This window comes from Monodon monoceros, unplaced genomic scaffold (genome assembly GCF_005190385.1).
Source record: "Monodon monoceros isolate NGI ecotype Baffin Bay Population unplaced genomic scaffold, NGI_Narwhal_1 Super_Scaffold_18, whole genome shotgun sequence".
NCBI lineage: Eukaryota > Metazoa > Chordata > Mammalia > Artiodactyla > Monodontidae > Monodon > Monodon monoceros.
The window spans coordinates 38,789,482-38,809,925 of record NW_021703774.1 but is presented as its reverse complement, the minus strand read 5'-3'; the positions used below and the strand labels follow the sequence as shown (position 1 = coordinate 38,809,925).

Genomic DNA, 20,444 nt, shown 5'->3' with positions numbered 1-20,444 from the left:
ATTGCACAGCTCTAGAGAACACGACTCTCTTTGTGTATTTCTAGATGGCATTTCTTTGAATTGTGCAATTTGGCAGACTTGGATAGGTAATACTACTACCTCTATTTTATGGAAAAGGAAATGGAGCCCCAATAAAATTGCTTAATTGAAGACTAAGATACAGTGGTTGAGCTTTGTCCTGTTTCTGTTTATTCCTTTGTCTTTTTTCCCCTGCTGCCAGAAAAGGGCTGTCCTGCAGAAAGCTATCATTAGAAGGAAGCATCACTCATTCATTGAGCAGGTTTTTATTGAATGCCTGCTGTATCAGACAAGATCTCAGCAGGAAACAGATGTCACACTTGAGCTGAGATAATTAGTAGGGTTTAATGAAGGAACCATTTACAAAGGTGTGGGCAAGGTAAACTATAGGGGATGATGTAGTCCTATACCCCTCTATGGTGCAGGAGAGGGAGTGGTTACCAGAACCTGGAGTCACATCAAGAGGGCCACTTTGAAAAACTGACCTTCAGAATGATGTGACCTGATGTGACCCTGCAGAGAAGGAGCCAAGGAATAAATACTCGGTCCTGAGCATTCTTCTCTTCCCCTCTGCTGGGGCTCTCCACCCAGAGAGAAGGCAAATAGCAAGGGAATTGATGTAAGCTATAGAGGTAAGCCTCCTAGGGTGCTGGAGGATTCTGTATAGCTTGAGTGGTGGCTCTATGGATATATTCATATGTAGAAATCCATTAATATGCATACTTAAGATTCATTTTTGTTCCATAAGTTTTATCTGTAAAAAATTAAAGTAGGGACTTCCTAGTGATGCAGTGGTTAAGAATCCACCTGCCAGTGCAGGGGACACGGGTTCAAGCCCTGGTCCGGGAAGATCCCACATGCTGCAGAGCAACTAAGCCCATGCACCACAACTACTGAGCCTGCACTCTAGAGCCCGCGAGCCACAACTACTGAGCCCACGTGCCACAACTACTGAAGCCCGCGTGCCTAGAGCCCGTGCTCTGCAACAAGAGAAGCCACCGGGGCCTCCCTGGTGGCACAGTGGTTGAGAGTCCGCCTGCCAATGCAGGGGCCGCGAGTTCGTGCCCTGGTCTGGGAAGATCCCAGAGGCCGCAGAGCGGCTGGGCCCGTGAGCCATGGCCGCTGAGCCTGCACGTCCGGAGCCTGTGCTCCGCAACGGGAGAGACCACAACAGTGAGAGGCCTGCGTACCGCAAAAAAGAAAAAAAGAGAGAAGCCACCGCAGTGAGAAGCCTGCACACCGCAACGAAGAGTAGCCCCTGCTCACTGCAACTGGAGAAAGCCCGTGCACAGCAACGAAGACCCAGTGCAGCCAAAAATAATTAAATAAAAACAAACAAATAAATAAATTTAAAATGGAAGTAAATGAACAGGAATTAGGAGATAGAGAGACAAGGAGAAAAACACAGGGGTAGGAATGAGGGCAAGGTGGCGGAATATTGGAGCTCAAGATATAGAAGTGGTGAGCAAGTTTTAGGAATAAAGTATCCTTAAATTAAATTTTAAGCTGCTTGTGTTTCTGCAAAATAAAATCTTGAGTCTCCCTAAGCCTTCAGTAAAAATGTCTGTAAACGCAAAGAGTCCCTCTGACTGCTGGATTGAGAATAGACTTGCAGAGGAGAAGGGGGGGATATGCGACAGGAATCTGCCATGGGGAAAAGCCTAAGTAGAGACAATACTTAGGACACTGTTGCAATGGTCCAGTCAAGAGATGGTGGTGGAAATGGATCAATGTGATAGCAATGAAGGTGGAAAGACAGCCAGATTTGAGTTATATTTTGAAGATAGCAACCAACAAGATCTGTTGATAAATTTGGATGTGGGTGTGAGAGAAATAAGGGAATCAAGAAAGACTCCAAGTTCTGAGGAGCTGTAATGATGGAGTTGTCATATCCTGAAATGGGAAAAGTTGGAGGGGCAATTTCGTAGCAAAGAGCAGGAGTTCTCTTTGGGCTGTGTTAAGTATAAAATACATCTGAGACATCCCATTGGAGATGACCAGAGGTAATGGGATATACATATCTGAAGTTCAGGGAGCAGGGAGGCGAGGGGGAGGCAGTCTTTAAAAGCATATAGCTGGTAATAGAAGCCATGGGCTTATATAAGCTCACTCAGGGAAAGTACATAGGGTAAGAAGATAATACAGTACCAAGCCCAAGGAATACCAGAAATTAAAGTGTGGATAAAGAGGAGAATACAAAGAGATTGAGAAAGGACAAAAACCAGGAAGAGTGTGAAAAATCAGAAGCTATTGAGAAAGAGTTTCAAAGATAGACTGGTCATTCAAATGCATTCAGTACCTTAAGGATCAAAACAGTAATAACATAAGCCTGATACGATCCTGCAGAGAGAAAACCAGGGAGTAAATGCTCTGACCTCATTCTTCTCCCTCCCATCTCCTGGGACTCTCTGCTTTGGCTAAACTCAAAGAGAGGCCAAATAGTAAGGGACTTAGTTGATGTAAGCCACTGTTGGATGTTGAAATGATATTTATGTATTCACACTAACAGTTACTTCACAGTGGCAAAACCAGTGATGAGCAGAGATAAATTAGCTTTTGACATACGTGTGGTACATTATGATTGACAGTTTTTTGTTCACTGTCACCTCAAAGCCGTGCTGTAGAAGAAAAGACTTTTGTTTATGTAGCTCCAATGTTGACAGGAAAAGATGCTTTGGAATGAATCCTCATGGAGTTCCAGCTTTGTATGCTGTAAAGAAAGGCATTGCTACACAAAGTTCAGAGAGTTTCAGAACTGCTCCATACACAGTCTGTTCACATCCTGATCTTGACTTAGAATTGAAGGAAATAATTAAAATTGTAAATATAATCAAATAATCGCCATTGAGTTTGTACATATACGTGTGTATATGTATACATGTATGTGTATATCTTTTAGTATCCTTTGGGAAGAAACAGGCAGCAAATATGACTGCTTTCTACTGTGCCTTTTAAGGGCATTTTCTACTATCAGCATGTAGTTTAATAAGCACCCACAACTTAATGTTAAGATACATACTTTTGAAAAAAAACTATTGAACTTGTCGATTAGCTCTAGTATATAATTATCTTTAATGTTATAACCATAATACTAATATACTATTTGTTTTTAACTGGTCATTTTGCTAATTGAATCAGACCTTTTAACTGTGAACTATTATCCAGGATGATGATCAGAAATCTCTAAGCATTCTTTCTGTATCTAGGTCTAGCCACACCAGTCGACTTGAAGCTGAAATTGATCCCTATCCTGCAGCACATGCACCATGATGCAATATTGGCATCCAGTGCTCGTGAGCTCTTACAACAGCTGGTCACATCCTATCCTTCCAACAAAATGGTGATTGTTTCTTTGCACACCTTTACTCTGCTTGCAGCTTCATCTTTGGTTGATACGCCTAAGCAGGTAATGTCAATTTTCTTTAACTGCCTTTTCAATAAACTTGCATATTAAGTATACGATAAAAAGTAAGTAACCCATAAGTTTTGATAACTTATCTTTGATAAAGATCAGAGGTTTCATTTCCTTTTGCTTGCTTTTTTCCTCTGTTCATAGTGCTAATTCTTAGGAGCCTTGAGAGAAATGAGGGGGAGGTGGGGGTACGTGACAGAGCATGGAGTTGGCGGGGAAAAAAAAGGGAAGAATTGAGTGTTTGAGGCCAGGTCTTGTGCTGGAACCTTGCAAGTTAAATGATAGTGTATTTCTATACAAGAGGAGAAAGAGGTCCAAACATGGGCACATAGCGAATAAATGACAGGGCTGTAATTTGAAATGAGCCCTGTCTCAAATGTAACTTTCACTAACTTACACTGCATCCCTAATGATAATTTCAGTGACAGTATCATTCAAGGAGTGACTTATTTCCTTTGTAGATTCAGCTTCTATTGCAGTATTTGAAGAATGACCCCAGGAAAGCAGTAAAGAGACTTGCTATTCAAGATCTGAAATTACTTGCCAGTAAAACACCACATACTTGGAGTAGGGAAAACATTCAGGTATGCAGAGCTTTGAACATTAATATTTTATATAGAAAAATAATATAGCATTATAATAGAGCATATTGTTTTGCTTTACATTTTTATATTGGGTTGGCCAAAAGATTTGTTTGGTTTTTTCTGTAAGCTAGGCTCTAGTGGCACTTAGTTGTCTTTAACTTCATTCGAAACAGTTTTGTTAGATTGTATGTGACAGCTGTCATATCAGCGTACGTTTAATACAAGACTTATCAAAATTGGTGAATTTTTGTGTAGCCATTTTAATATTGAAGATGGAAGAAAAAAGCAACATTTTTGACCTATTATGCTTTATTATTTCAAGAAAGGTAAAAATGCAAAAAAAGATTTGTGCAGTGTATGGAGAAGGTGCTGTCAGTAACCGAACATGTCAAAAGTGGTTTGTGAGGTTTCGTGCTGGAGATTTCTCGCTGGACGTTGCTCCACGGTTGGATACCCCAGTTGAAGTTGATAGCCATCAAATCGAGATATTAATTGAGAACAATTAACATTATACCCCACAGAAGATAGCTGACATACTCAGAATATCCAGTCAAGCATTGAAAATCATTTACACCAGCTTGGTTATGTTAATCGCTTTGATGTTTGGGTTCCACATAAGTTATATTTCCACATGCGATTCTCTACTTAAACGTAACAAAAACATTCCGTTATTAAAACAAATTGTGTATACGTATAGCTGATTTCACTTTGTTATACAGCAGAAACTAACAGAACATTGTAAGGCAATTACACTACAATAAAGATGTTAAAAAAAAAATTGTGACAGGCGATGAAAAGTGGATACTGTACAATAATGTAGAACGGAAGAGATCGTGGGGCAAGCGAAATGAACCACCGCCAACCACACCAAAGGCCGGTCTTCATCCAGAGAAGGTGATGTGTATATGGTGGGATTGGAAGGGAGTCCTCTATTATGAGCACCTTTTGGAAAACCAAAGGATTAATTGCAACAAGTACTACTCCCAATTAGACCAACTGAAAGTAGCACTCGACGAAAAGTGTCTAGAATTAGTATACTAATCTTTCATCAGGATAATGTAAGACAGAATGTTTCTTTGATGACCAGGCGAAAACTGTTACAGCTTGGCTGGGAAGTTCTGACTCATCTGCCATATTCACCAGACAATGCACCTTCGGATTTCCATTTATTTTGGTCTTTACAAAATTCTCTTAATGGAAAAAATTTCAATTTCCTGGAAGACTGTAAAAGGCACCTGGAACAGTTCTTTGCTCAAAAACATAAAAAGTTTTGGAAAGATGGAATTATGAAGTTGCCTTAAAAATGACAGAAGGTAGTGGCACAAAAGGGGGAATATGTTGTTCAGTAAAGTTTTTGGTGGAAATGAAAAAGGTGTCTTTTAGTTTTACTTACAAACCAAAGGCACTTTTTGGCCAACCCAATATTATCTTTGTCTTTTTCTAAGTGTTTCAATCTAAAAAATTTCTAAGAGCATTGTTGATATTGGTGGCAGAAGTTAGAAGTGGCAAAGTAAATATATAAAACTTCTTTCTTTTTTTCCCTTTTTTTTCCAGTTTTATTGAGATAAAATTGACAGAGAATTGTATAAGTTTTAGTTATACAGTGTAATGATTCGACTTACATCATGAAATTATTACACAATAAGTTTAGTGAACATCCATCATCTCATAGATACAAAATTAAAGAATTTAAAAAACATTTTTTTGTGTGATAAGAACTCTTAGGATTTACTTTCTTAACAACTTTCATACATAACCTAACAGCAGTGTTAATTATATTTATCATGCTATACATTACATTCCTGGTACTTATTTATCTTATAACTGGAAGTTTGTGCCTTTTGGCTGCTTTCGTCCAACTACCCCGTGCCTCTGGTAACCACAAATCTGATCTCTTTTTCTATGAGTTTGTTTATATGTTTGTTTGTTTGTGTGCTTGCTTTTGAAGTATAACTGAGCTGCAACACTGTGTTAGTTCCTGTTACACAACATAGTAATCTTTTTCTATACATTTCAAAATGATCACCATGATAAGTCTAGTTATGCTGTGTCACCATTCAAAGATATTACTTAGTTATTGAAAAATTTACATCCTTTAATGTTTAGGTTTGTTTTAGTGAATTAGACTTGCCTCTCAGTTTCTTTTTAATTGTCCCATAGCAGCACCAAGGCTAATTGAGAAGCCCAGTTAAATTGTTTATTTTATTCTTGTCTCCTTTACTCAATTTAGGGAGAACAGTTTTGGTGCTGACTGTATTTATTAGAGAAAGGTACTGGATGGGTAACTTAGCGAACTGTATTTCTCCTTTTCACACAGAGGAAAAGACATTCTTAAGTTTTCTTTTGTAAATACAAGAACAGATTTCAATCTCTAGACTTTTAATGTGACATCTTTTGTAGCATTTCCTAGGTTAAATTAATGTTTTATATTTATTTTTTCTCAAAGTGGAACCCTATTTGTTTACCCATTACTGATGACAGATGCACCACTTTTAAAAAAATGCTGCTTAAAGTGAAATGTAAAATTGTCAGAAATAAATCTTACTTTCATGGATTTTATTATCTCTTGGTATGATCATAGCTACAGTGTAACAAAAACCTTTGAATTTCAGATTATGAAAACTGAGCTGCTGTGTTTTTTTGTTTGTTTGCAATTTTCTAAACATGTTTTGGTATATTATGATTGATAGTCACAAATACCCCAAGACATAAGGACAGTAATTAGTATTTGCACTTAATAGATGAGCAAATTAGGGTTCAGAGAGACTTAATATGCTTAAGAGAGCTTCTTAAGAGGACTTAATTAAGAATTAAGAGAGCTCTGTCCTCTTGTGTTTTTTTCTACTAAACATATTATCCAAGAAGAGAATGTGCTCAGTCATTTTAGGGAACGAAACCAAGTGAGAGCACTGTATTATTCTATCTCATTTCTTTCCTTATTTTGAGATAAATCACACATACAAAGAAGTATGTACAATGTATATTTAATAGTTTAAATAATAATTGTAAATCAAAACCCATGTAACCACCATCCAGCTAGAAAAAGAACACTGCAAAATCACAGAACCCTGCTTCCTTCTCTCACATCGTTCTCCCTGATCAGAGCCTTAATACCCACCCAATGGAAACCACTGTTTTGACCTTTGTGATAATCATTTCTTTGCCCTTTATAGTTTTACCATCTATATATATGCCTCCCTAAAAATATTGTTTAGTTTTGTTTGTTTTTACTTCTTTTGCTCAACATTATACTGATGAGACTCATTCATGTGGGTGCATGTTTTTTTCCTTTAATTGATATACAGTTGTCCCTTGACATCTTTGGGGGCTTGGTTCCAGTACCCCCTGCTGAATACCAAAATCCTCAGATGCTCAAGTTCCTTGTATAAAATAGTAGTTTTTGCATATAACCTATGTATATCCTCCTATATACTTTAAATCATCTTTAGATTACTTACAATACCTAATACAATGTAAATATTATGTAAGTAGTTATAAATAAAATATAAATGCAGTGTAAATAGTTGCCCTTGCCGTGCTCTGAAATGGTTAAGAGCTATGACATAAGAATTTTCTGTCTTCTGAGGGTATAGCTTTAAAAGTGCCTTAAGTCCATCTGAACCTGGAACTTCTTCCAGGGATAGAGTTTTGAGAATATTTCTAATTACTTACATGGTTATTGCCCTATCAAAGTTTTCTACCTCTTGAATCAGTTTTGATAATTTGTTTTCCATTTAATTTATTTTGCAGATTCATGAGTATCAATACGTATAAAGAACCTTTATAATTTTTAGTTTCTCCGTGTTTAAAATTTTGTCTTTATTTTATTCTTACTATTGTGTTTATGTTCCCCTTTTCTTGCCAGAAGCATGGCTTTCTTGTGCCTTTCAAGTGGTTGGTACATTTATTTTTATTCTTCTGTTTAATAATGAAAGCACTTAAGGCTATTAATTTTCCTCTTAGTGCAGGTTGGCCACATTCCATAAATTACAACTTTCAGTGTTCCCATTGCCATTAATTTGAAATGCACTTTTTTTTTAAAAATAAATTTATTTATTTTTTGGCTGTGTTGGGTCTTCGTTGCTGTGCGTGGACTTTCTCCAGTTGCGGTGAGCGGTGGCTTCTCTTGTTGCGGAGCACGGGCTCTAGGCGCGTGGGCTTCAGTAGTTGCAGCACATGGGCTCAGTAGTTGTGGCTCGCGGGCTCTAGAGCACAGGCTCAGTAGTTGTGGCACACGGGCTTAGTTGCTCCGCAGCATATGGGATCTTCCCAGCCAGGGCTTGAACCCATGTCTCCTGCATTGGCAGGAGGATTCTTAACCACTGCGCCACGGTATAATTTATTTACAGAAACTTTTCTAGGTACACAGTTCTAGATATGCAGTTCAAATTTTGACAGATGTATACAGTTGTGTAACTACCACCACAATTGTGATATAGAACATTTTCAAATCACTCCAGAGTTCCTTCAGGCCCCTCTAGTCAGTCTTTCCCCTAACCCCTGACTAGTACTGAACTGATTTCTATCCCTATAATTTTGCCTTTCCAAATTATAAATGGAAGCATACAATATGTAGCCTTTTGGGTATGGCTTCTTTTGCTTAACATAATGCTTAGCATAATTCATTCATGTTGTTACATGAAGCAGTAGTTTGTTCTGTTTTACTGCTGAGTAGTATCCCAGTATATGGACCATAGTTTATTTATCCGTTGACAGCTTCATGGACATTTGAATTGTTTCCAGTTTTTTGTTTTTGCTATTATAAATAAAGCTTTTATTGTACAGATCTTTGTAGGACATTTCTTGGGTAAAAACCTAGGAGTAGAATTGTTGGGTTGTGTGGTAAATGTATGTTTAACTTTGTAAGAAACTGCCAAACTGTTTTCTATAATGGCTGTACCAGTTTACATACTAAGCGGCACTGTATGAGTTGTAGTTCTTTATCCTTGCTAGCACTTTTTATTGTATGGCTTTTTAATTTTAGTCTTTTGAATAGTTGTGTAGTGGTATCCACCAGCATCGTATAGGCTTGTCATCCAGATCTCTTCTTTAGTGAAATGCCTGCTCTAATCTTTTATGCTGCTTTTTTTTTTCAGGTTTTCTTCTTGTTACTGAGCTCCTTATATATTCCAGATACAAATACTTTTATCAGATGTGTATTTTGCAGATATTTTCTGCCAGTATGTGCCTTGAATACAGTATCTTTTGAAGAACAGAAGTTTTTTTGTTTCGATGAAATATAGTTTATCAATTTTTTTTTTCCTTTTGGGGTTGTATTTTTGTTTTTTATCTAGGAAGTTCTGTTTTTTTTTTTTTTGCGGTACGCGGGCCTCTCACTGTTGTGGCCTCTCCCATTGCGGGACGCACAGGCTCAGCGGCCATGGCTCACGAGCCTAGCCGCTCTGCAGCATGTGGGATCTTCCCGGACCGGGGCACGAACCCGTGTCCCCTGCACCAGCAGGTGGACTCTCAACCACTGTGCCACCAGGGAAGCCCCTATCTAGAAAGTCTTTACCTAACCCAAAGTCTCAAAGATTTTCTCATATATTTTCTTCTAGAAGTTTTATAGTTTTAACTTTTATATTTAGCTCTATGTAATCCATTTTGAATTGACTATTGTATATGGTGCAAGGTAAGAATGGAGGTGTGTTTGGATAGCCAGGTGTTCCAGCACCATTTGTTAAAAAGACTATCCTTTCTCTGTGAATTACCTTAGCATCTTTGTTGAAAATGAGTTGACCTTATCTATTTAGGTCTATTTCTGGATTCTGTCCTGTTCCTTTGGTCCGTGTATCTGTTCTTAAGCCAATAGCACACAATTTTGATTTCTGTAGCTTGGAATTCTGTAAGTCTTGGCATCAGGTAGTGTGAGTCCTCTACCTTTGTATTTATTTTGGATGTTCTAGGTCCTTTGCCTTTCCATACAAAATTTCAAACCAATTTGTCAATTTCTACAAAAAAGTCTGCTAGGATTTTGATTGGTATTTGCATCTATAGATCAATTTGGAAAGAATTGACATCTTAATAGTATTGAGTTTTCTTATCTATGAACATGGCATATCTCTCCATTTATTTAGATCTTCCTCAATTTCTCATCAGTGGTTTTTAGTTTTCAGCATACAAATTTTGCTCATATTCTGTGAGATATTCCTAGGTGTTTCATGGTTTTTGGTTGCAGAATCATCCCTTTGTATCACATCTGCTGATTCAGCCAACCACCAATGACTCAAAGAAGTATTCTAAAAAAAATCCCAGGAAGTCCCAAAAAGCAAAACTTGAATTTGCCACCTGCCAGCAATTATTTACATAGCATTTACATTGTGTTAGGTATTATAAGTAATCTAGAGATGATTTAAAGTATGTGGGAGGATGTGCGTATGCAATTTATATGCAAATACTACACCAGTAGTATTTGAGCATCTGTAGATTTTGGTATCCGCAGCAGGGAGTGGGGGGTCCTGGAACCCCTGCGGATACTGAGGGGTGACTGTATTGTAAATGATTTTGTTCTTTAGTTTCCATGAGAACAGTTTTGATTTCCTCTTTGACCATGGAATTAGTTTAAATAATGTTTTTATCCCCTTTTTTCTTATTCTTCTTTTATCCCATTTATTAAGATGTAACTGACATACATCACATACATAAGTTTAAGCATAATGGTTTGACTTACAAACATTATGAAATGATTAACACTAAGTTTAGTTAGCATCCATCATCTCATATAGATAAAAAGAAAAACAAGAAAAAACATTTTTTTTGCTTATGATGAGAACTCTTAAGATTTACTGGAACAATTTTCCTGTATATCATACAGCAGTGTTAACTACAGTCATCATGTTGTGCGTTACATCCCTAGTACTTATTTTTCTTATAACTGGAAGTTTCTGTTTTTGACGTGATAAGCTTTTTATATTTGTAGATGGAATTTTTGTTGTTGCTAATCTTTTGTTATTAATTCCTAATTTTAAGGTTTCTTTGTGGCGCAGTGTAGGATCATTTTTTGTAAACAGTTCGTAGAATTTGAAAAGACGGTATACTTTCTATATAATGTAATATATATGTTAAGTAATACAGATAAATATATATATGTGTTAATATATATTTCAGTATAAAACTGTATGAAATCTTATTGATACTACTCAAGTATACTATATCTTAAATTAGTTTCTCTTTTTGATCTGTGAAGTTTTGATATTCATTAGCTTCTCATGCCAATTTATATGTAACCATTTTAATTTAAAAATCTTAATGCTATCTTGTTCCACGGATAGAACTTTTATTAACATAAAAGAATCCTCTCTCCTATTTAAAGCTGTTTTGGCCTCAAGTTCTTTATGTAATATTAATATTGCCTCTTGTTTATTTTTCTTTCCACATATCTATCAGGTCTTTGCCAATTTTGTTATCCTCAACCTTTCTTTGTCATTTAGGTTTGATTCTTATAAATAGCATATAATTAGATTTACCTCTTTAGACTTAATCTGAGTTTTTTAGTAGTGTAACTTATTTACATTTATTGATGTAACTGAGTTTTTGTACTTTTATAAACAGTCTTATTTTAGACTGTTTACAATGTGTCCTTTTTTGTTTCCTTTGTTTCATTACTTTTTTATTTTGATCAAGTTTTCACTGTTCCTTTATTCTCTAGTGAACTAAAAAGATTTTATCATGGTAATTAAACATTATTCTTACTTTACCTACCTCTATATTTTATATATTAATGGAAGAACTTGTGTATCTCTATTAAGAATGAAAAGTATGGTGGTTGAAATATTGCAAATTTTAGCAGGTTTAAATTCTCCTCTTTTCTACTCCCCTTCATTCCTTCCTCCCCCTGTATGTTGTTAAAATAATCTGAAATTTAATTACCAGTTACTTTTTTTATACTACGCAGTTATCGTATGAAATTTTTTTAATAATATTTGCATTGAACTTCACAATCACATTAATGGTTACTTAAGTGTTAACTGTTTTGTTGATTTCACAGCTTACGAGTATTTCTTCAATATACCACATCTTTCCTGAAGTTTTTTGTTCTGATTTATCTTTATCTTTCTTGTGGCTTTTTTCTTTAGTTCTTTTTAATTGAAAATACATGTTATTAAATACTTGTCTCTCCCACAAAGAATTTTTTCCCACTGTGCCTGAAATCTGAGCATATTGATTTTAATTAAATGGATGTGGTCAAATAATCATTTTTTCAAAGCCTGGGTGTATATTTGAAAATATTGAAATAGAGCAGAAGAAAACAGTTCTAATGATTTAACCTTTACAAGGTGATAGCTTGTTGATTTCAAATTTAAATTTTACTCTGTCACCAAGAGTAATTATTTTTCTTCAAGGTTTTCCTCCCTCCTCCTTTTCTTTCTTCATTCTTTCCTTTCTTCCTCTCAGCCAGTCTTATCACTGCTGATTGATTTTTGAGTTTTGGTATTTCAGGTGCAAATTGTGTGCATTCTATTGCTATTTTTACAGGTGTGTTGGTAGGTATTATAATTTCCACCTGTAATCAGATATTCCGGGTTTAAAGGAAATACTTTCGTTCTCAATGTCTTAAAAACCTGAAGGAAGGAAGGGCCTAAATCAAGGCCCAAGTATAGCATATTATTGTTAAGGTAGTCAAAAACAAATAATTTCATAGGAACAAAAATATTTTTTCATGTGTTTGTATTTCTCTTTGGATTTTTTTTATATGTCTTGCTATAATATCCATTTGTGTTGATCAGTATTAATAGTTTACACTATTCTGGTGTTATTGTCTTATCTGAAGAGGTTGATTTATGCAACCTTTCTGTTACACAGCAAAAGATTATCTGTTCTGGGTATTCTCAAAGGTGTAATTTTATTTTTGACTTGATCTCTCCTAAGATTTCTGATTGTATCTTACCTGATCCTAGGAGAAATGACAAGTTAAACATGAGAATTAGCTCTTTTAATAATCTTTTTCTTTTTGTAGTTAGTACAATGGAGACATAGAAAATCTAGAGGTATTATGTCTCTGGCAGAGTACTTTTGTTTATTTATTTTTAATTGAAGTATGGTTGCATACAATATTATATTAGTTTCAGGTGTATAACATAGTGATTCCATATTTAAATACATTATGAAATGATCACCACAATAAATCTAGTAACCATTTGTCCTCATCCAGAGTTACTACAGTATTATTCACCATGTTTCTTATGCTGTACATCACATGCCGTGACTTATTATATGACTGAAAGTTTGTACCTCTTAATCCCCTTCACAGAGTACTTTTAACATGATATTTTTCTTTATTTTGAAGATTATCAACTTTTTGCCATGCTTTTCTGGAACACATCCCTGGTGGCCAGTCCCATTCTAGAGTAGAGGAGAAGCCCCCATTTAGGAGCTGACCCAGAAAACAGTAATTCAGGACAGAGCCTCAGTTGAGCAGTGAGTTAAACCAGCCTGGAGAGAGAAATTCAGACCAAATAGTCAGTGACAGTGACAATGGTGGTGTGTGAGAAAGGGAGCTCCATTTGAAGAGTTAGATTTTTCCTTTTTGTTCATTTGAAAAATGGTCGTGGTAAGAACAATTTTGTAATAAGTAACATCCTTGAAACAGAAACTTGAACCATATTTCATCGTTGAAATATGACTGATGTGCTATTTCTGGGGAACTTTGATGTGCTCCGTTAAGCTTACTACATTGAATTAATGGACCTTTAAACCAGTATGTAATTACAGAGAGCATTTTAGGTATCCAGTACTGTGCAAAGTGACAGAAATGAGAAGATAACACTGTAGATAATTTTATAGATTTTCTAACACTTTGTTCAATTTTTTAAAAGGTAAATCTTTTCTTCTTTAAAATTATTAATAACATCTTATGTAACATGTCTCAACCTTCTTGATTATCCCAAAAGGTTAAATATCTGTTATACATAGAGCACTTTATAAGACATAATTTTGAATATGTGTAAATACAGGACATAACCTATGGGGCTATTTGGTTAATAATTTTATTCCCAAGTACAAACTAACAGTACAAGCCAGAACAATTTAGGCAGTAAAAAGTGGATAAATGGAAGTAGCCTACATATTTAAATAAATAAATTAAAACTGTAATATTACCTAATGGCAATGACTTTTTTTTTTCTTTTGTAAAAAAGCTTTCTTTTGAACTTCAAAAATAGTGTCTATATCTGCTTTTATATCTTCATTCCCTACTCTTTCTTTAACACACTTGCTTATAGGTCTGTTTCCTTATTACTTTGCTTAGTTACTTAAAAGATCACCAGTGTTCTTAATGCTAAATCTAGAGCCTTTTTCTGCCTTTATCATCTTTCCTTTTGATACATTGGACACTGTCAGCCTCCCCCTTCTTTGGTCCTTATCTGTCCTCACTTACTCTTCCCACTCTCTGAACTGTACCTTCTCTGGATTCTTCACTCCCCCTTTTCCTCAGAGTTGAATCTTTGAGTTGAATTCAGTCTAAGCTCCTTCTTCCATTTCTTCTCTGCCACTCTGAGGGCTTCCCTTAATATAAGCACATGCGTCCTCTAACAATCTAGTCCTCTTACCTGAGCTCAGTTGCTCTCCAGCATAGTAGCTTGCAGAGGTTGTGAAGTGCTTTGACTCTCAGTAGCTGTTTAATCTTACAGACGATAGATGTCACCGCCCGCCTTTTATTTTAAACTTCACTTCCTTTCTTTGCCAATATATTCATGTGTCAAAATTCAAATGCTACAAAAGGCTATATAGTAAAATATTTCCCACTTTTCTGCCATCCACTCAGCTCCTTTGCCCAGTGGTAACCAGTGTCTAATTTTTTATATGTTTTTCCAGAGATGTATAAATTCTGTATAAATCTTTACCCCCATTTTACAGACAAAGAAGTTGAGACTCAAAGGTTTCAGTAATTGGCTCAGATCACAGCGATGGTGAGTGGCAAAGCCAGAATTCTAATGAGAGTGTTCCAGTTAAAAATCTGCAACATCTCAGATACCAAATGCCTGGTGGATATTTCCTCTTGGACTTCATATCTCTTCCTGTTTTCTGTTGTTACTCAAAAATTAGTTTATCCGCATAAATTCTCAGTCTTTGTAAATGGAACCAACATTCTCTGGTCATCAGTTATGAAATTTTATAATAATAATTGAATCCTTCTTGTTCATTCCCTCATATACAGTCTCCTTCAAAATGTCTCTCATATTTATCCTCTACTCTCCATTCCTGCCACCGAGTTCTAGTTCAGGCCATCACCAATCACCAGCTGCCTGGATTACTGCCATAAGCTACAGGATGGCTCCTTACCTCTCAACTTTCTTTGTTAACTTGTTCTGTTTACCATTGCCAGAATAATCTTCCCAACACTTTAGATGACGTTATTCCTCTCCAGTGGCTTCCTTTTTCCTTTCTCATCCTGTTTAAATTACTCTGCCTAACATTCAAGGCCCTCTATAATCTGGCCTAATCTTCCCTACTCAATATTTCTCTCTCTTAGCCTTCAATCCCTTTTGTATATATCTCCTCTTACCGCAAATAAACACTTCATATTCTGGCCTTATTGCCCCAGTTCTTGTTTGTATCACATAGACTGTCTTCCCTTCCATTACCAAAAACCTATTTTGTGTTTCAAGTCCATTTCCATGCCTTCCACAGTAATGTTTGCTGCTGCTGCTGCTATTTTTGTTATTAAGTTTTTCTTTCAATTGAAAAAGTATACATGCATGTGATAAAAATTAAACAGAGTTCATAGGTGTGCAGTGAGCAAAATATAAGTGTCTTCCATCTCTTCCCTCAGGTCTCCTCTGTAGAGGTGATCACTATTACTAGTTTCTTAGATATCCTTCCTGAATTTTTTCATCCACACGCAAGCATGTGTATGTCCCATCTTTTTTCTGCACAAATGCAAATATACTCTATGCATGTTAAGAACTTTTTGTCACTTAAGAATGCATCTGAGGGGGGCTTCCCTGTTGGCGCGGTGGTTAAGAACCCACCTGCCATTGCAGGGGACACAGGTTTGAGCCCTGGTCCCAGAGGATCCCACGTGCCACAGAGCAACTAGGCCCGTGCACCACAACTGCTGAGCCTGCGCTCTAGAGCCCGCGAGCCACAACTACTGAACCCGAGTGCCACAGCTGCTGAGGCTCATGCGCCTAGAGCCCATGCTCCACAACAAGAGAAGCTGCCACAATGAGAAGCCCGTGCACCGCAATGAAGAGTGGCCCCCGCCCACTGCAACTAGAGAAGAGCCTGCACACAGCAATGAAGACCCAAAGCAGCCAAAAATACAATAAATTTAAAAAAAAAAGAATGTATCTTGGGGAACATCTCATATTAGCACATAAATCTACTTCATTCTTTTACCAGCTGTGTGGTACTGTCTCTTTATTCCCAGTCCCCCACTGATGGACGTTAGAGTTGTTTCCAGTATTTTTGTTGTTGCCATTTACATTGCTCCATTGACGAGTTTGTTAAAAAAAGTTGCCTTCGTGAACATAAATTTCTAAAAGAGGAATTTGGGGGCTCAGTGATATATATATATATATATATATAATGTTTTATATTGCCAATTACCCATCAATGAGATTTACACCCTTTTAGCGTTCTATCAGCAGTGTGTGAGTGCCTATTTCCCCCACGCTGTTTTCAGTGTTATGTATTATTAAACTTTAATCTTGGCCAATCAGATTGGTGAAAGCAACTCATTTTAATTTAAATTTTTCAAATTATGAGTTAGGTTTAACATCTTATATTTTTAAAACATTTATATAAATTCTGTGAACTACTGATTTTTCTTTTGGGCTGCTTGCCTATTTATTACTAAGAACCTTTTATATATTAAGATTATTGGGCCTTTGTTGATCTTACATGATATAAATTTTTTTCCCCAATTTTGGCACTTATCTTTTCACTTTTTCTTTTCCCATGTTAAATCTTAGTGCTTTTTACAGTTTTGGTTTTTATTTGCCATAAAAAGGAAACAAGAATCAAGTTTTATTTTATTCAGATGACTGGCCAGTTGCCCTTGAACTGTGTATTGAATAGTCTCTGATTTGAAATGCCATTATCATATATTAAATTCTGTGTGTATTTGAATCTATTTCTGGGACCAGTTCTCTTTTGATTTCTGTCCACAAGTAGGAAAAACTTATTTTATTCCTATAGATTACATTTTAATATTTGGTAAGGCTTGTTTTGTTTGTCCTTATACTTTGTCAGAATTTTCTGCATATTTTCTGATTTGTAAACAGGTTATCTAAGTTCTCCCCTCCCCCCAAGATTCTGTTGATATTTTTATTGGGGTCATATTAAATTTATTGTTTAACCCTTTCCGAAATTTTATTTTATTGAAGAATGTTTTCTTTCTTTTTTTTAAAATTTCTTATTTTTTTGGCCACGCCGTGCGGCCTGCGGATCTTAGTTCCCCAACCAGGGATCAGTCCCACGCCCCCTGCAGTGGAAGCGCAGTCTTAACCACTGGACCGCCAGGGAAGTCCCTGAAATTTTATTTTTATTTGTTCCCCTAGTCTTTCAGTTTTGCTCATTTTCTGAAACTTTGTCTTTGTGAGAGAATAGGAGTTGGTTTAATTTAACAGGACAGTTATTTGACCATTTACATTACATGCAGTAATGTTATAGAGTCCTAAGAGTAACTATACAGGATGAGCCAAGACTCACTGTACTAGGAACACATATTCAAGGTTAACTACAGTGAAAAAAAACTAGCATCTTGATTTTGGTAATACTTCAGATCACCTTAAGTCAAGAGTAGAGTAAATGACCTGAAATGGAGGAGGATAGATAGATAGCTCACTCATTTATTAGCTAGATAGAATGCTACACTCTCTATTATTTAAAAAAAAAAAAATATATATATATATATATATATACACACACACACATATATACATATGAACTAATATCTGTCAGGTAAGCAAAATATATTGGAGGTTCTGCTTGTGAGGACTAAATAGGGCATAATTCATAGTGATCTTAATAAAGTCATTCATGATGACTTTTTTTTTAATAAACTTTATTTTTTAGAACAGGTATAGATCTACAGAGAAATGGAGACTGTAGTACAGAGGACTCCCACATACCCACATCCACTTTCCCCAATTATTGATATTTTACATGAGTATGGTATATTTGTTACACTTCAGTGAACCTATATTGGTACATTATTATTATTAACCAAAGCTCATACTCTGTTCTGATTTCTTTAGTTTTTACCCAATGTCTTTTTTTTGTTCCAGATCCCATGTAGGATACAACATTACATTTAGCTAATGTGTCTCCTAAGGTTCCTCTTGGCTGTGGCAGTTTGAAGTTTTTTATCATGGAAAAAAAGATATAATTTTTCTAAAAAGCTAGAAAATTTAAAACGAGTAGACAGTTTTAAGGTATACTGATGTTTTAACTTCTGTATTCCTTTCTCTTCTGCATTTCAGGCACTCTGTGAATGTGCCCTCCAGACTCCTTATGACAGCTTGAAACTTGGAATGTTGTCTGTTCTTTCCACGCTGTCAGGGACCATCGCCGTCAAACATTACTTCAGCATAGCTTCAGGTAAAGAGAAGAAAGGAGATAATATATGGATAACATGCTAATCCTTTATTCATGTTGATATTTCAAGTCATTTCCTCTGTAAAGCTTTAAATCAGGAAAGGTTTCAATTTCATATGGTTATATGTTAGGAATTTCTTTGAAAATGATTTCTTAACTAATTCCTAAGATAATAAAATCTTGCATCTTTGATCTTAACTCAAGGCTATAGTTTTTCTCAATTTGCCCTTTTTTGCATTATATGTGGATGAAACAATATTTTTGAGAGTGCTTAAAATAGCTGGTTTGCTTTTGTATGTCTCTGACTTAAAATGCAAGTGTATTTCAAAGGCCAAGCGGTGGTGAATTTTAAAAGCAAATGTCATGTGCTTCCTTTTAGGCATATGTTATCCTTCTGGAAAATGATTAAAATAAAACTTTACCCCAGTTCAATAATGTTTTCCTCGTTGCCTGTTTAATATGATTTAACTCCAAAATGCGTTTGTTAATGCCCTGTGAGGAGCTTGCTTACATAACAGACTTAAGGCTAAAGTTTTTTGTTGTTTTATACTCTTGGAATGATGCACAAGAAATATAACATTAAGTGGATGAGGAAGACTTTTCTCTTACTAACTTTCTACCTTTTTCTGCTATTGGTTGAACCTTTTGAACCCTGTGAATTTATCTTAGTAAATTGTTTCTAAGTAAAAAAATTGAAAATAATTTTATTCCAAAAACAATTGACATAGAAAAATGCTCACAAATATTATATTTTAAAGGTAGAAATTAGAAGTATCTACTTATCCTGATTATATATGAATTTTTAAATTGTATTGGTGTGCATGGGGGAAAAAGATGTTTTAAAGTATTCCCAAAAGTTAATAATAAGGTCATGCTGGTTTGTGGGTTTGGGGATGATTTTTGTTTTTTTCTTTGGGTTTTTCTGGGTTTTTCCCCAAGTTTTCTTTAATATCTTGATGAGAAAAAAAAGGAAAAAAGTAAGTTCTAAAACATGTTTGTAAATTTATAGATGAGTCTGCATTGTCCGTATCACGTGGGCAAGAAAAAGAATGAAGGAAATTACAATTTCCATGGTTTTGTAAAAAGAACTCATAGGTTCATCTTTCAAATGTTTTGCCTATTTAAAAAGCACTGAGGTTTTACCTAAGCTAGTACTTTTATGTCAAGCTGGAAATCAATAAGGTGACCATATGTCCCACACTGCCTGAGATAGTCTTGGTTTATGCCTGTTGTTATTTATGATAGTGTCCTTTTCAAACCTCACAAAATATGATCACCCTTAGTGTAAAAGATTGCAGTTGATAGGAATCATGGAAAAATCAGCAGGGGAAAGGAAGACAGGAATGAGAGACCCCGCTGAGAAGTTGAATGAGCTTTAATCTCCTGATTCTTCCTGAAGCTCACTCACTTATAACTGAGAGCTTCTCTACTATGAATAAAAACATTCACGACATAAACCTTATGTTACAGAATTTCAGGTGTGACTTTTAAAAGTTACTGCAACTATAGGATAGAACTTAACATGTAAAGCACAAGGCCAATGCATAACTAACAGGTTTTATTACCTCCATGGCAAGATGCTTAAAATCTTTAGGCTTCAGTTTCTTCTGTAAAAATAGGTTGTTGAATCAGATGATCCCCAGGTCCTTTCTAGCTCTAAAATAATAAATTCTTATATAAACCTTTTGCAGTATAACTGTGCCAGCAGTTGAAGTGGGAACAGCAAACTTAAAACTTTTGTTTCTCTCCTCTCTTGCATGTAAGGTTTTATTTGACAAGAAGACTTGTAATGACTCCATTTTAATGAGAGACTATTTGAATGCCCAAGATACAATCTATAGTTGTTTTGGCTTTTGCTGTATTCCTCAGTCAGTTTTTATTAATATTTT

General features: G+C 35.7%; 1 protein-coding gene across 1 annotated transcript in view; it reads left to right on the top strand.

The window, feature by feature from the left end:
- INTS7 (integrator complex subunit 7) overlaps window positions 1–20,444 on the top strand; it is a 104,077-nt gene that overhangs the window by 33,085 nt on the left and 50,548 nt on the right. Inside the window, exons 6-8 of the mRNA XM_029229096.1 lie at window positions 3,225–3,424; window positions 3,892–4,014; window positions 18,441–18,558. Coding sequence (XP_029084929.1) covers window positions 3,225–3,424; window positions 3,892–4,014; window positions 18,441–18,558 — 441 coding nt within the window. The remainder of the gene's footprint in view (window positions 1–3,224; window positions 3,425–3,891; window positions 4,015–18,440; window positions 18,559–20,444) is intronic.